This window comes from Centropristis striata, chromosome 5, assembly GCF_030273125.1.
Source record: "Centropristis striata isolate RG_2023a ecotype Rhode Island chromosome 5, C.striata_1.0, whole genome shotgun sequence".
Lineage (NCBI taxonomy): Eukaryota > Metazoa > Chordata > Actinopteri > Perciformes > Serranidae > Centropristis > Centropristis striata.
The window spans coordinates 23,758,390-23,775,444 of NC_081521.1; the positions used below are offsets into that span (position 1 = coordinate 23,758,390).

Genomic DNA, 17,055 nt, shown 5'->3' on the forward strand with positions numbered 1-17,055 from the left:
TAACCACACAATTACTTGTTTACTGTATCAATCTCAGCTGCATGGTAATGTGTTAGGGATTTTGAGAGCAGAATATTTCACATTTTAATGACTCCTTCTTGTGCTGTACACCCTGAATACACAGAAGAAAACCAGTTAATGTTTCAGATTAATTAAACATTGACATGCTGTATTAGTGTTTTCGGTATTCACTGGTATCATATGAAGGTTGGCTTGAGCTAAAACTCTAGATAAGAGGCGTATTTTTCATTTTGTGGCCTTGCTCTGTGTTATATTTTCATGCCTTTAGCCCGGTGCCAACCATCAGCTGGAGAAGAGTGGATGGAGCCTCTTTTGGCAGGAAGGTGGACATAAATAAAGCCAGCGGAGTTTTAGAAATCCCTTACTTCCAGCAAGAGGATGCAGGAATATATGAATGTGTTGCTGAAAACACCAGAGGGAGAAACTCAGCAAAAGGAAAGCTCTCTTTCTACGGTGAGTAGGTGGACGGTTTCGCTGACTTTGATCTAAAACTGATCTCACTTCACACCTTTTGTCTTGGGAACCAGCACTATTTTTTGCCTTCAACCTGTCAGTCTTCCTCCCGACATATCATGTACATTTATAGATTTTTACTAAGCCGTCCACCTATTGATTCATAGCCTCAAAGGTTCACTACAACTGAGTCTGATTGAAAATCTAGCAGAATAAAAGTGTTGCATTGGTGTGAGTCCAACAAAAAGTTTAATTTGTTGTCATGCAATCTGTAGCTTTTATTAGAACCCATATATAACTGCATCATATAGTGGAATGTGGTAATAAATTAACCTATTAGCAGTAGTTCATTTCTGACAAGCTCTTTATTGTGCCAGAGGCTAACACTGGGCTGTAGCACTCACAGATTTATACCACCTTTCAGGGAGAGGTGATTTTTCCCTCACCAACACTGGACTTATGGGCCATATTCTGAGAAAGCTTTTAATGGCCCTTGATGAAGGATTTTTATGGTTTCTCTCTCCATTATTTTGCAGTTTATGCATTGATGATGTCTGCCCACAAGGCTCTGTAGGGATGTGCTTGACTGGAATCATCAAATCCAGATTTTTCTTTCCAGTGAAGGAGGGTGCCTTTGATATGATAATACAGGGTTTTTTTTGCGGTACCTGTGGGTAAGATGAAATGCTCACAGTACCTGTAGGTAGGCTGATGATTAAACATGCTTTACTTTAAAGACAAGTGCCTGTTCATAGAGCTTATAGCATCACAGTAGTGGGCTCTGCTGACTTACTGTAGAGGCCCTTAAACAATGGAGAATAGCATGAACACGTTGAGGTCATTTTGTAAACAAGGTCATAAGTTTTCAACAACCTGTAGCTATCACTGTCTCCTCACAATGCTGCATGGCCTCTGCCACATTTTCTGCGCTGTAGTTGTGAGGCAGTCATGTTTCTCCCCGTAGGATTTAAGTCCTGTCTCATCTCAAAGCCTCGCAGACTGGCTGACCGCCAGGTGATAAAAATCTGTAATCTCATTTTAAACTCCCATAGACAGGAGCTTGTGGGACATCCATCAACTCTATAGAAGAATAGGAGAATCAATGTGGGGATGTGGTGTTTGCGACACCCAACCAATGCGGGCGCAGAGACAATAAGGGGTGGCCTCTCTTTCGATTTCCCACTTAATTGTCCTTCTGTAGTTCCAAGGGATTTATGAAATTAGATCATGGTTTAGCAGATGACTGCATTTGAATGGGCTCGGACACGATCAGATTGACTTTGTATGGAAGGCTCTTGCATCATGTCTTCCCTTCCATTATGTTATCTCTGACAGTCTCATTTGTAATATTGCTAACAGGATGTCATGTACTATTTGTTTCAGCATGCTGACATATTTCCAATTCAGTACCGCTCGCTCGTTTCCGAAAGTATTTAATATGCAATTTCTTTTCATTAAAAGAAAATAAAGAAAGCTTGTTTTGTGATAACAAAATATTATCTCATTTCTCATATGGGGCTGCCAAACACGTCCTCTCTGTGGGCTTTTTAAATATTACTTGATGGAGTCAGAATGTTTTTCTTCTAAGTAAAATGCATTTTTTAAGGCAATGCATGCAGCACTGTCATCGACGATAGGAAATACAAAGAGAAATAATCAGCAGGAAACACCTTTTATATGTTTTAAAACACATTGTTGTTGTCTTTGCGCTTCTAGACATTTCTCCAGTCATCTAACAGTTTCATGATTTTGCCTTTTAAGTTTACAGGAACATAGTTTCTAAACACCAACTGTTCTGGACAAACTTTCCCCAAATTTCCCCTTCTGAGTTCCATAGAGCACATTATGATGGATTTAAACAGAAATAACAGTTGCAGCCACAGTATGACATAGTGATAGGAGAGACAGTACACCTTTTATTAGAATCCCTGTGTGTGAAGAGTATCTGCCCTGCTGAAAAGTCCTTGACACTGAATGTAGCATGGAGAGTGTTCCAGCTGTAACTGTACTCCCAGGAGAGAGATAAGATGAAAGTCTTTTTTTTCAATCGAAAAATATTAATTGCATTTTTATTATTATGATTACATTATCAAAGTAACACAGCTAGGCAGACGGACTGACTCAACTACCTCGTTGCTCTTGACCCTGGCGGGGCTTCTTGTATTCATGTGGGTGATTCACAAGGGCCATAAATCTTTCTACACTGTCGCCAGAGATAAGGTACTAGTCATTTATGTGACACCAGGACCACCATCATAAATATAAAGGCATTTCTCCATGGATTTCACATGTTTTCAAAAGACAAAAAGGGGAGCATAACCTGTGTTATTAACAGCATTGCTAAAAAAAGAAAGAATTATGACCCTTGAACTGTAAGCATTGCAGGATATATAATACAGTCAGTAAAGCTGAAAAACATCTGCATCAGTGTATCTTATACAAGCAGGTTGTAGTAAATCCAATATCTTATCCTTTAGCTTTTAACCTCACAGTGAAGGGTTTCAACCAACCTATCGATCTGTCCATGTGTTAAGTTCATGCAGTTGTTTTTATTTATATATTTTTCAAATAGAGGTGAGCTTTGGGTTAATTAGAAGTGGATTTATGATTTGTGCCCTTGGATGCCTCTTTAATGAACTAATTGCCCGCTTGGCTGGTTTATTGATTTGCTCTGAAACTGCTGCGTAGTGGAAATGCTCGAGCATTTGTGTAGCGTTAAAGTGTTCATTTACAGTATCTGGTATGTGACCTCACAGCTGCACCCCACTTGACTGAGAAGCCTGAAGATGTTCAGAAGGTCATTGATGATACTCTGGAGTGGGAATGCAAAGCCAGCGCCAAACCCAAACCCTCATACCGCTGGCTGAAGAATGGAGAGCCTCTGGACCCCATGGAGGTAAGCTTTTTTTAAAATTAAACATCATGTTTTTCAGTGAATTTTGAACAACATGAGCATGAGAATAATCATCAGTTCTCCACACCGTGCAGCACTAAACACACAATAGCACAACAAAGAAAAAAAACCAACCCATCAGATAATCAGTCTAGAGAGTCCACCACCTGTTCATACTAAAGCGCCAAATAATGACAAATGGTTGTTCCAATAATCACATTTTAACTGTTTTTCCAAACCAGACAGCTACTTCAAGTTATGGTTATGCAAATCACCTGCTGGCAACACTCCCCTGGCTTCATTCCTTACATTATTTCCAGTGGTCAGCAGGGGACGACTTCACTGGCTGTAAAAAGAAGTCTGATTGTTTAGAAGTCTTTGAGAAAATGAACCTTCTCACTTGATTTATTATCTCAGTAAACATTTTCCTAATGAGTTCATGATGTCAATTACTAGTTTCAAGTTTTCTTCAATTTCATGATATTCATTTTGTTAATTATAGTCACGGGCTACACGGTGGTTTAGTGGTTAGCACTCTTCACAGCAAGAGGGTCGCTGGTTAGACTAAGGCCTGCAGCTTTTCTGTGTGGAGTTTGCATGTTCTCCCTGTGTCAGCGTGGGTTCTCAACGGGTACTCCGGCTTCCTCCCACAGTCCAAAAACATGCAGCTTAGGTTTAATTGGTGACACTAAATTGCCCGTAGGTGTTAATGAGAGCGTGATTGTCTGTCTCTGTCAGCCCTGTGATGGTCTGGTGACCTGTCCAAGGTGTACCCCGCCTCTCGCTCAATGTCAACCCCCCACAACACAAGTGCGGATGATCGGTTAAGGATAATAAATGAATGAAAAATTATGGTCATATTTACAGAAAAACAGAAGATGTTTGTTTTATGTTACATTTCAGAATCATGTTAGTCCCCAGACAAACACTTATATGTATCTGGAGCAATGAAACCTGTGCTTGGTATAAAAGAAAATATTAATCAACACCCTCTCTTATGGAGGTGTATAGTATATTTTTTGAAAATCATTAAATCATTTAAACAGCTGAGGCTCAGTCTTACAGGCATGGAATTGTTATTATTAGCAGAGTGTCAATATGTGTTGTTTTTTTCATGTCAACAGCCCCTAGGAAGTTGAGTGGATGAAAATAAATTTAATGTGGAAGATGAAAGATGATAAGATTGCAGTAGATTCAGCAGCGTCTTACTTAAAGCATGCAGTCTGCAGGATACATTTATGCTAAGGAGCATAATGGTTCCAACTCATAGGCTTGTACTTGGCAAGAATATGTCACTTTGAAATGGCTGTATTTGCTTGGGAGTAAATTTGGCATTAAAAATGTGTGTGTATGTGTTAGGGGAGGGTGTTTGTATGTGTTTTGCAAAGACGCCAAAGTGATGCCATTTTCTGCCTGTCATCAACCAGGGACAGTTTAGCGCTCAATCCGTCCTATCTGCTTCTCTCAATTTTATCATTAAGTCTCCTAACTCCGGGGAGGGTGAAAAATGCCTTATCATCCAAAATACATTTCACATTTAGGCAATTTGCCTTGTTTTGTGTTATTGTGCTGCTGAAGTGAGTGCGCTTTCTGCCTAAAATGAACAGCTCCAGTGAATCCCAGTCACTGATAATGTCAGCGTTTGGATTGGGTAATGAGCCCAAAACCAGACTGGTATGGATTTGTTGGACGCGTCTTTAAAGGAGGCAGGTGGGTTTAGTTTTCTGTAACTTGAATTGAGAGCTGAGATAATATTCAAAATCTGGGGCACTTTAATTAAAGGGCTGAATCACAATGCACATGCTGAAAAGAAGATTACAGAGTTTTGCACTCTAAATAGTTTGCCATTATGACACAGAAGTATTTATCTACAAATCCTGGATGTGCTGCAAGTCAAATTTTAATCTGTATAAATATGCATCATCGTCATGAACATTTCCTCTTTCAGTCGTTTGTGGCTGTCAAGTGACAAAGGTCACTTCCTTTCTTTTCCACACATCCTTAAGCACAGGAAACCCTTATCGCTCCACCTGTGCATCTCCAGTATTGATTTGTAAATAACATTGTGAAAATTCCTTTGGCGGTTTGCCAAGGTAACATATTCATATGTGGCTATATTAATGAGGTGGGGTGTTACCATTTTCAAAATGCCACCGTCAACAGCGGCAACAGTAAATCAATTTCCAAACCCAAAGGTCAGCGATGTAGAGAGAGGGAGGGAGAAGGAGAGGAAGGCCAAGGGGGCCATTTGTTATTCCTCATTAGAATGGATCAGTCCTCCTCTCCCTCTCACTCTCTCTTTATCTCAGCATCTCTGGCGCTCTCTTTCTCTTTCTTAAGCTCTCTTTCAAGCTTTTATTTTTTTCCTTACCTCTCTCTCCACCTCATTTTTGGGCCCCCTCCAAGGGAATTAAATGGCACAGGGGAGGCCTGTCACTTCAAAATGTCATCCCGGTGAAACAAGGACCCACTCACACTTGTATTTTTCCACTCCACCACCAGCTTCCCCTTCAGTTTCATACACGAGTGTGTGTGTTTTTGAGGGTTTTTTCTTCGACCTCCAAAGTCGGGGAGCTGCCCTCTGAGGAGTAGTTGTTGTTGTAGCACACTTTCAGCACAGCTACCTCAATAAAGGAATAGGATCATTACATCACCGGCATACACAAACCGCCCTGTGATTTGCCTTTTCTCAGCTCAACTTGAAAAAGTGCTGGTATCAGAGAAAAGTCAGGCATAATTAATGATAGCCATAAAGCAGACGAATGCCACCATTTGTCTCCAGTGATAAAGAGATTGTGATAAAGTCACCACTGAGTCTCTGAGGGTTATTTAACAGGGCAGCGGGTACAGAATAGCGTAGTGTGGCACCAACCCATGCACTTACACAGATCTCTTTCATCTCTTTCACCCCCCTGGGCCCTTGCACTGTGTAACCTAAAAAGGACCATCTATCATCTATTCAAAGTCGCTATGGCTCTCTCTCTCTCTCTCTCTCCTTCATCCCCTTGAACACACATTTAAGCATCCAGTCCCGGCCAAAAAACCCAGGGAGTCGTTGTGTTCCTCTTGGAAATTGCTGCATCCTTCCTCACCCAGGACCCCCTCTGGCGGCGGCTTCAGCGGCAGGTCAGCCGTGTGTCCGTCACGTGACTGGGCCTCAGAGAGAGTCCTATTTGAAGATCCTCAGCAGTGTCACTGACTGATGTTAAGGGACAGTCCTTGTCTTTTCAAGTGGCAGTGCTGTAATGATTCCAGACGACAGACAGACTGGCGGCAGGACCCTCTGGACTACTTTGCCAGTGACATTAAAAGGTCTGGCTCCACTCAATGGAAAAGATCAAGGGCAAGAACAATGAGTGCTGCCACACTTAAATTGACACAACTATAAAAAGGAAGCACAAAGTAGTGCCAATCCTTGTAAAGGTCAAAAGCAGCAGTTTGGAAGAGAACAACTTTGTTCGGGTGCTGTAATTTCTATCTGTACTCGGCGGAGGCGGTTGATTAAAATTGCATAGATTTATTTTTAAACAAACACCTTCACTTGAGTTCTTTTCTGCCACCTATGAGAGCCAACACTATGAGACTTGATGAAGTATAAAAAAGCCTACGTGCTGCAGCTTGTTCCTAACTAATTCCTTGGAGGTTTGATTTCAACCACCGTTTGATAATGTCTCAGTGCTATGTTAAGCAGAGGGGGGTTACATCTAGTCACCGCGGGCCTATTAAGACCACAGAAAATTAGTAGTGTTTCAATTATCAGCCTCCCTGAGGAGAGAAAAAGTGTGGCTAAAGCTTGAATTAGATCAGGCCATTCATCAGAATGAACACAGTTGGCAATGTGGTACTTAAAATGTCCATATATAGCCCTAATTACCCAACTCAAAGGGGTTTTAGTCCAGCATTCTCATATTAAGACTTGGTATGTGATGCTATTTTGGCACTAATTGGAGTGTTTATAACCTAAAAAAAATAGATCCTACACATTTCTTATAACAAGTAGAATGGTTAGCCATGAAATTGAAAACAAACATCATGCAGAGTTTCTGGGTGTTGTTGCTTTGTTTACCTCTTACACTCCAAACCCTCCATATCTTAGACACATTTTAGGGGGCTTTAGGGGGAGATAGCAGGTTAACAGTAGATGCCACATAGAAGTGATGGACATCATCTGAAAGGTTGGAACCTGAAGAATCTTTCTAGATACAGTGATGTGTGTGTTTTTTTGCCATAAATCTGGAATGTGTTGAAGTTTATAGTTTATAAGGATTAAAACTTAAACTGCATTGACTTTTGTCCCAAACTGCGTGCGATTAGCATAAAGTGGGCATGGCTGTAAAGTGGAGATTCGTTTGTACTCAAGGGACCCCTTTGAAAATAGGCATACCTGTTTGTCCCTGGCCAAAATGTAATGACATTCTTTAGGGTTGTTATATGATTACAGTATATTCACTGTAGGCTTTAAAACTGAGCCGGCTACAGCCTCTGAAAGACAAAGTCGGCCGAGGACACCAGCGTCCATGAGGAGTTGAAGAGGTTAATGGTTGTTGACTTCAGAATACTATATTAATCGTGGATGTTAGGCTTGTCTAAATTGAGGTTAATGCTCCAGATGCAGTTTATGAAGCTGAAATAATACAACGTAGCTGGGGAATAATAGAATTTACAATCACCCTTTGTTACATTATAGAACCCATTTTGTTGACCCATAGAACAATAATGTGCTATTAAACATTAATTAACAATCTAAAGGCATTTTACTGTGCCATTAATGAAATCTAAAATAACAATAATAACGGTAGTAATATTGCCGTTTCGTTGAGTACATTTTTCTTTTCTTTAATACAAAGAGCCAAAATGAAACAAGTCAACCTATTTGGCACAGCGTTAATTGCTACAAAATTGTTGGAAACTGTCATTCCAAAGGTGAAAAAGAGCACTTATAACAGCTGGATGGTTGGTTCATTATATTGACATGGCTGTAAAATTAACTGACTTTTGACCGACATGTAATTTGAGGGAATTATCCAGCAGCTATCTGTATAATTCCAGTTTGTGCAATTGAAATGCTCTCGTCTATCAGAAGACCTTGACTCCAGCATGTTTGTACTCTGTATCCTATTTATATAATGGTATTGTTATATAAACAGGTGTCAGACCTTTTAGGGATTAATGTCAGATTTGCTAAAGGATCATCCACTGAGGTTTCTCAGAGGATGATTTGAAGGGGCCAGAATGGCTCATGTGAATCTGAGGCCAGTCGCTGTAACCTGTTAGCATGCTGTTTGTTCAGAGGGTTTTATCTTCCCCCTCTCAGCAGGGGCTGATTAAACTTCTGTCTTGGCTCCTCTAATCAATATTTTATATTAACAATGGATCCGGTGACAGCATGTAATGTGAAAGGGGTTACTGTAGTGACAAAACCACAGAGTATTATCCTCCTGTACTCTACCTCGCCAGCAACAGCCGACAGACACAGTTACTGAGGACCTGGAGACCCAGATATCTTTCTCAGGAGTTGGTGGAAACGATGGGGACGGCTCGATACCACTTCTTCACTGAGGCAACCTTGACTATCTGCCAATACCGATACTAATCCAATCTTCTTAATTCTCTTAAACAACTGAGCTGTTAATAATACATTTGTGTCGATGCACTTCGCTTAACCGAGCCATGTAAAAAACATTACGTTGAGAAAACGAAAGGTAGAAATACATTGTCCACAAAATGACTCAGTTATTCAATACTGCTGCTTCTTTTTATTTAAACCCTTTTTACACAGCTCCTCATCCGCTGTACTTGTGACACATCTCTCTTTACAGCATGTCGCTCAACATTTAGTTAAGCATTTGCTGGTAATTTTTCAGGCCGTCATACCTTACTGACATTTAACTAGAGTATACAGTATATATTGATATATGTATTTCTGTATTAAACCTCATCTTCGCCCACGGTGTTTGCTATGCTGCACAAGTGCTTGCCAAGGAGTAAATATTCTTACACCTGTTTTGTCTGCCAAGTTACGAATGACTACTTGTAGAAAGTAGTGAAATATTTGATGTGCCCCTCCTCAGACCAAGTATGTAAAAAAGATGAGAAAAATTGATCAATGTGGCCAGAAACTCTTTATTCCTCTTTCCCAAAGTGTCAAATGCAAAACAGAGACACAATGAGATTTTGACAGTACGTTCCTTACATATTTTTTTGCACAACAAGCAACCTATCCAGCCTCCTGCTGACTGGTCACCTTGTCTAAACCTCTTTAGTGTTTGTTGTCAGGTTAGCACAGCGTATTACATTTTGAATCATGTGGTGTTAAATTTGTGTATCTGTGTGTGTCTTTAGCACGATAGAGTCCAGGCAAATAATGGAGTGCTGACGATCAATAGTTTGAATCTGGCTGACATCGGCATGTACCAGTGTGTGGCAGAGAACAAGCACGGCCGAATCTTCACCAACGCTGAGCTGCGAGTCATAGGTAAGCCCAAACACACACACACACACACACACACACACACACACACACTGTTGACTTCTCTAAAGATAAACATTCAGTGGAGTTGTCCTCATGCCAACTGTGAAGTCTCTTCAGTACGTTTAAGCCACATGTCTTTTTTGTCTGCCATTTTGCAAGTTGGATCACGAAGATAATTTGACAAAAGGCTGTAGAGTTCATCTGAAGAATAAACTCAAACACCCTCCTCTATTTAAATTAAAGCTGAGCACATCCAAAACAAAGTTTGTTTGCCTCTGTGTTGTGCCGACTGAGGAAAAAGCTTTAGTGTCTTCAGTTCTTTCGCCAGCAGTTTGCCCAAAGTGCACCCTCGTTCTGCTCTCATTATCAAGTTTGCTGGGGGACGAGCAGTTGTGTGCACTCACTGAGAACAGCAGGGGATGAGAGTAACATTTTGTGTTGTTAGTTTAATGTTATATTATTCAAGTAAATAAAAAAACCCTGATGACTCCCCTCCCTACTGCTGTGTTCATTATTCTATATAACATTTGTTCTTACACTTTATTTTCTAACTTAAGCCATTGTTGTTATGGATATAATTATGGTTTAATGCCCGCTAGACATATTGACTGTGATGCAACTTATCCATTGTCATAATATGCTATTAACTATAAATCAATAGATTTTAGATAACATGTAGTTTTACTGTAATTCAGTAACACTTTTGTTGACACAGTCTCCAGTGAAGCCCTGATATTTCAAGTGCCTGTTGTGAAGGAATTTGCATTTATTTTAGAGACATTTATTGTAGAATCAGTGTCATTATAGAAGATGAACTTCATGTCACAGTTTTTAGATGACTGACGCAGGAAGTTGGACTCAAAAGCAAATGTCAGCACACAGCATGCAGAGTTACAGTCATAGGCTGTAAAGTTAGTCTGAAGTCTCTCAGGCTTAATAAAAGTCAAACAGGTATTTAGACAAACAGGTGCAGACAACATGAAAGGCTAAGCTCCTGTAGCTATAGGCAAGAAGAGTTGTCAGGTGAGTATATATGATCCTCAATTCATTCAGGAATGAGTTTGTAAATATTACTGTTTTAGCAATGAAATGCAAACTTAATTTCCATGCAAACTCATTTTGAGGTATTTTATATAACCAGCTAATGAAAAGAAACCTTAGATTTATATCCTTGGATAAGCACTCACAGCACTTTTCTGTGGCAGTTTGACATAATGGCAAGTATTAGGAGTCTGTCAAAGCCACTTCACTTCCTGACACAGCAGCTTAAGATGGCTGTGTTTAGAAACATACATAACTCTGATTGGCAGCTCGACACAAAGTAACTGCATGAATGCAGACTTGCAGGTTGAAACTGCAGAAGGCACGGAGCCTCTGAGGAGGTTGTGATGACTGAACTGTAGGTGTGTGGGCATAAAACACAGCAGTGTAGAGGTGAAAAGAGTACATCACAAACAATTGTAGACTCTAGCACAAATAATAACATAATATAGACAGTATCCTCCACACAAATATAATATCCCATTCTGTATTAGAAGTCATGCTACAGATTAAGACCAATATGTCTGAACTTTATACTTTTAAAAAAGCAGAATTGTTCAACATTATTCATACAACGAGTGCAGAAAGGAAACATCTAGCCCACTTGGCTGGAAATACCTGCATCCTACATTTAGGGCTGCAGCCATCATTCATTGTCATTTCTGATTCATCTGACTATAATCTGAAGTATTTCACTAATCTATCAATTAAACATTCTGTCTTAAGATGTCAGAAAATTGTTAAATAAATAAATAAAATGGCCATTTACAATACTTTATAGCCCAAGGTGATGTCTTTAGCAGAAGACCTGAGTCTGAAATTTATGAAACAAAAAAAAGCAATTCCTATAGAAGGCCATAAGTAATAAATGTCTTTCCATTTCTATGAGTCAGAAATTGGTTAATTTCATCAAACTATTCAGACTGGACCTTGGAATTCTAAATTATTATTTTTTCACAACCAAATGTAAAATACCTGAAGCATGTGTTAGACCTGCAATGAAACATATTTTTCAAGCAATTATTTTTTTATATATCATCACACTAGAGTGAGACAGGGTGGAAATATTCAAACCAATATGGCCAAAACTGTCTTTATGCTGGATGTTAAATTACTGTTTTATATAAATACATTCTGAGAATTTCAGTCAGAAAGTGTTTGCCCTGTTTTATGAATAACTGAGTGCATATTTCATGCTTGATAGAGAAGGTTTTTTAAGAAAGATTTATAAATATTTCAGTTTTTGCCAAAATATGTTTTTCAAATGCTAAAATTATTATATTAACACATTTCCCATGAAGAGGGAGGCATTTTATCCTAAAAAAATAAAAATTCAGAGTTTTGTGTTACCTCACATGCTTTTTTTCAATTTAATTTTTATTTTACTTCAGGTGCCCTTGAAATAGTGTCTTATTTAGTATCTTACATTTTCCTTTTAAAGATTCAGGACCCAAACCTAACATTTTTCATGAAATGACTTTATTGTGAATATTATGAATATATTATACAGATTATGAAAATTGCTTCAGCAACAGACTTAAGCTTTGATACGTAGCTTTATTAAAATTATTGACAGTGTTAATACTAGATTATTCAATTTTTTATCATTTATAAGCCACAGTCATGACATCTGTGTATCTATCACTTTTTTCAGACAGTAGTGAAAACGTACCTCAAAAACAATGTCTGCCTCACCTACAGACGAAAAGATCTGTTTAAATTTTGCAGCACTTTGCTACATTCATTTAATATATATGAGGAGGAGCAGATTTTATTGAAGCTATAACTCCTCCAACTCTAGCTTTAAGATATGAGTTCATATAAATTCCGCCCATGTGTTATAAGAACACAAGTATGACAAATGTCTGTTGTGTTGTTAGAGGAAACGCTGGCATTTAACACTTAGTGTCAAGAAATAATTGTGAGGTGCAATGCGTCTATGAATACATGTGTATGATTGTGTGTATTGCTGTGTATGCACGTGCACCTGCATGCGTTGGCAGGTGCTCAGCCATGTCAGTGGCGCCAGGCTGTGTGTTCACTTTGAAGAGCTTTCTGCTGAGTCGGTGCGCATACAAAACAGCTCCAGACGACGGCGCCTTAGTAATTAAGGCCTAAAGGAGCAGCAACAAAGCCTCCCTCTCGTTTTACATTCTCTCATTTTTGCTTCGGAGCCCCACGGCTTTATTCTTAATGCATAATGTCCTCCTAAGGAAATTCAAGGAATTTCAAATGAAATGTCTTCTTAAAAATGATGTACCGTGTCTGTTCTCCTGCAGTTATGTGTATAGGTCTGCGTGTGTGCAAACAAGTGTGTATGTGTGTGTAGGAAGAAAAAGGATGTGAGAGCTGACCTACCTAATAGATGGAGTGACCTGCATGTTTTTAGGATGCTACTCCACTCTCATTTCCTCAATAGCTCCTCGCTTCTTCCGACAGTGAGCTAAACCTCAAGTCTTTTTTTTTCTTATTAACAATACTTACGACCCTCTCTTTCCACTCTTCCTGCCAGCCATCGCTCCAGACTTCTCCCAGAACTTGTTAAAGGCCCAAACTCTGGCCCGACAGGGTGGCGACGTTCTGATCGAATGCAAGCCCAAGATGTCTCCTCGGGGTGTGATTTCTTGGAGGAAGGGGAAGGAAGCCCTGAGAGAGAGCCACAGGTACCGGGTTTCTTCGTGTAGAGCAGTAAAAGCACTGTGTGAGACCACAATTGTTTAGTTTGTCTGCTTTAGTTGCAGAATCGCATTTCATCGACTTGTTATTTTATTTTCCCTACTTTATATTCAGGGTGACAAACTGCACAAAAACATAACCACAGTGTGACACAATGCAATTTAAATTGCATTACACGTTCTGCACTCCACCACTTTCCCTCTGCTATCTACATTTCTTCCCTCAACTCCATTGTCCTTTTCTCTCCTGGCTGTGCTCAGAGATGGTTTCTGCACTGTTTACTTGAGGTAATTGGCCGTTCCTAGACTGCGGCACTTGGATCGATGCACTGATCCATCAGCTCATTAGCAGCATGTAAGGCCTGGAGGGTCATTAGAGCACAAGGCAGACGATGATCCAGGCTACTATCGAGACAAGGAAGTAGCATGTGAAATCCCCAAAAGGACTGATCAATGGCAAGCTGCCGAACAGCATACATTCTTGTGTGATAGTGGTGGTGACACCAGGGGAACTAGCTGGACACCTTGTTTTATTAGAAATCAGGTTAAGTGCTGATCAATGCAATACCTCTGTGTGCAAGAGAGGAGAAGAAAAAGGAAAAACAAATGTTAATCAGACAAGAAAAACCAATTCTCCCCCTGAAGATACAATGCTGGTGAAAGCAGCAGCAGGCTGTAAAGTCACTGATTGATCGGGATTCATGCTGTTTCTTCTCACATGGCAGCAATCAGGGAGATGTGCAGTTATGGTAGAATGCAGCTTCAAACAACATGGCCTTCATATGAATGGCCATCGCTGCAGTAGAAGTGACTTGGATGTATGTTGTGCCTGTTTCAAATGCACAGTCACCTGCACAAACAGCCAATTACAGGAAATATACTGCATACTTGTACGTCTTCATTTTCTGAAATGTCACCATTTGATGATATTTGCACTCTTGCAGTTCTCACAAGCTCGAAACATTCAACAAGATTAAATTGGAAGCAGCCAAAACGCCCTGATGTGTCATTGCACTTTTAGTTGCTGCTGTGACAGGAAAAAGTACAAAACTTTTTGGGGGAAATCGTTAACTCTCAGGTATAGTTTCATAATCTCTTGTTGTATAAAACACAGGCTGTTTTCAAATTTTTTTTTGCTCAAGGAAAGGTGCTTCTTTCTTATCTCCTTCAACATTGGATACACTGGACCTTCCTTTGTAAAAGAAAGGAAAATAAGGCCATCCAACAATTCCATTGGCAGCAGTATTTAAGGTCATGCTGCATTTTTGAAAAGGGATATGAGATGTTTTTGGCCAGATGATGTTTGATGTTATGCCGACTTTGCATGACAATGATTTTTTAATACAATAATACTTTTTTTAGATTCATGTCAATAAATATGGGTGGGTAAGAGGGTGAGCATGAGCAAACATTCACAATGTGACAACCATTTCGTTTCACTTTTGTGACTGGTAGATTTTATTACTTTTTATAATTTAAATTTCAACCTTCAGTCAACTTTTATACTGCCTTCATAAAACCACACAGTAAAAACACTTTTCGTCGTCAGAACCTTACTGTATTATCACGTCAAAAACATCCACCCATGAAGTTGGAATAAAATATTTTTTACCTCTTTCCATGAAAATATTGTGACAAAGTGTATATCTTCTCAAAACTTTATTAATCAGTCTCTTCCAAACATATCACAATGAAAATGAAACCGCAATTAACAGAGGTTTGTGTCTGAAAACAAAAATATTTTCAACTTTATGGGTGATAATGTAACATAGCCAAGAGTAAATGCAGTCGGATTGTCTTTTCTAAGCCCTTACTAAATTCTCCTTCACGTTTCCTGTCATGACGTTCTCCATCAAAGTCAAGGAAAAGTGATAAGAAAAAGAGACAGAACGTATTTTTTTGATTATTTGACCGCCATAGTGTGCTCTACGCAAATCTCTCAATGATGCATTTCCACTCTCTGTTTGATAACATCTTTATTTTGTGCAGGAAATGTACCAGCGGGAGGCACAGCACACCTGCCGGCACATGCGGTGACATAGTGGGGGTCCAGATTTCTCATTTGATATGGGATTAATTGTTCAACTGGCTCAGCAGCTTTTGCACAACCGACCTCTAGGATATCCATCCCACCACAGTGGGAGTGCAGCAGGTTTAGTAACGTCTCACCTCCCCCTGTCAGACGGTATGCCGGAGAAACTAAGGGTGCGATCTGTTTGCTAATACAGATGCCAGGCCCGAGACATTTCAGTTACAGGAGAGAGATGTTTTATTTGAGGGGGAGTAGCAGAATCAGCATCAAGATTATGTGTTGCAAGCGCCTGCTAAATGTTGGACCCAGCTTGCAGATTTATCATCCTCTTAAGTATTGAAAGGAAAATGCATCCATACCGCAATGTGCAATATCAATCGCGCCCATAAAGGCGAGATTTCCCATTTGAGATTTAACGTTGCAGCCTCACCCTGAAGTGGGTGAGCTGCATACAAGATGTTAGACTTTGACATTATTGCAGCATCTCTCACAAACCTATTCCCCTGTTCCTGGCTCGTTAGCATTTACTTTCCTCCATATCGAAATGGGGCTGCTACCAGTGCTATTACAGCAGTGGCACAACACTAATCCATCCCACTGGCTCAACTAAAATACCCATAATTCCTTCTAATCTTCCAGGGATAATGTTTTCAAGGATCTGGAGCGGGGGAGAACAAATCAACTAAGAACAAGTCAGGATCTGATTAGTTAATGAAATCACGTTGCGGCGATACCTATATCAGCTCATATCCCAGGCACGTCTAACGAGATAGCCTTATAACAGGGTTGCTGTGCACTTATGCAGGCAGCTACGAGGTTAACGATAAAGTGCTTACCTTAATTTAATTTCACTGCTGACCACTGCCAGCATTTGTAAAATGGATATAGGAAATAGCTCTCAGGAATATTACCTTTAGATTGAACCACTGTGTTTAAGATTGTTACGCTAAACGATACGTATTGCTTCTCCATGTAATGTGAATCAATTTATAACCCTGCTACTAAAACAGCAAGAGCTTTCTGGATGTGTTGCCAGTACAGATCATGCATTGTTAGAGAATGAACTAATCAGTACTTGAGGATTCTGTAAGTTCTCAGTAATATACTGTGTTAATTGTGCAATCCTTAAGTGGTTAAAATAATGTTTTTCATTTACAGCCTCTTAGTTTTTTGTTGCACCATGGAGAGACAGAGCAGGCTTTTCGAATACAGCCAGTAGCTCACTTTTAACACTAGCCAATAAGCTTGAGGTAAAGTGCCTGTTTACTATATCACACTGCTCAAGTTTTATGTACCCCACAAATTCCCCCAATACCTTAATTGCTCCGGGGCAACCTTTGAGAGAAAAGGAAGCAAAGTGAAAGCATTTTAGACAGATAATGCTCATTGCATCTTTATCTTGCACTGTCCCTTTGTAGCTTTGGCGAGGTGGAAGCCTGACATAGGCTGCTGCACAGTTTAATGGCAA

General features: G+C 39.8%; 1 protein-coding gene across 1 annotated transcript in view; it reads left to right on the forward strand.

Moving 5' to 3' along the window:
* The window catches only part of cntn3a.1 (contactin 3a, tandem duplicate 1), a 95,575-nt gene that overhangs the window by 51,236 nt on the left and 27,284 nt on the right, over positions 1–17,055 (forward strand). Inside the window, exons 8-11 of the mRNA XM_059333733.1 lie at positions 290–474; positions 3,231–3,370; positions 9,710–9,842; positions 13,393–13,543. Of these exons, the coding sequence (XP_059189716.1) occupies positions 290–474; positions 3,231–3,370; positions 9,710–9,842; positions 13,393–13,543 (609 nt within the window). The remainder of the gene's footprint in view (positions 1–289; positions 475–3,230; positions 3,371–9,709; positions 9,843–13,392; positions 13,544–17,055) is intronic.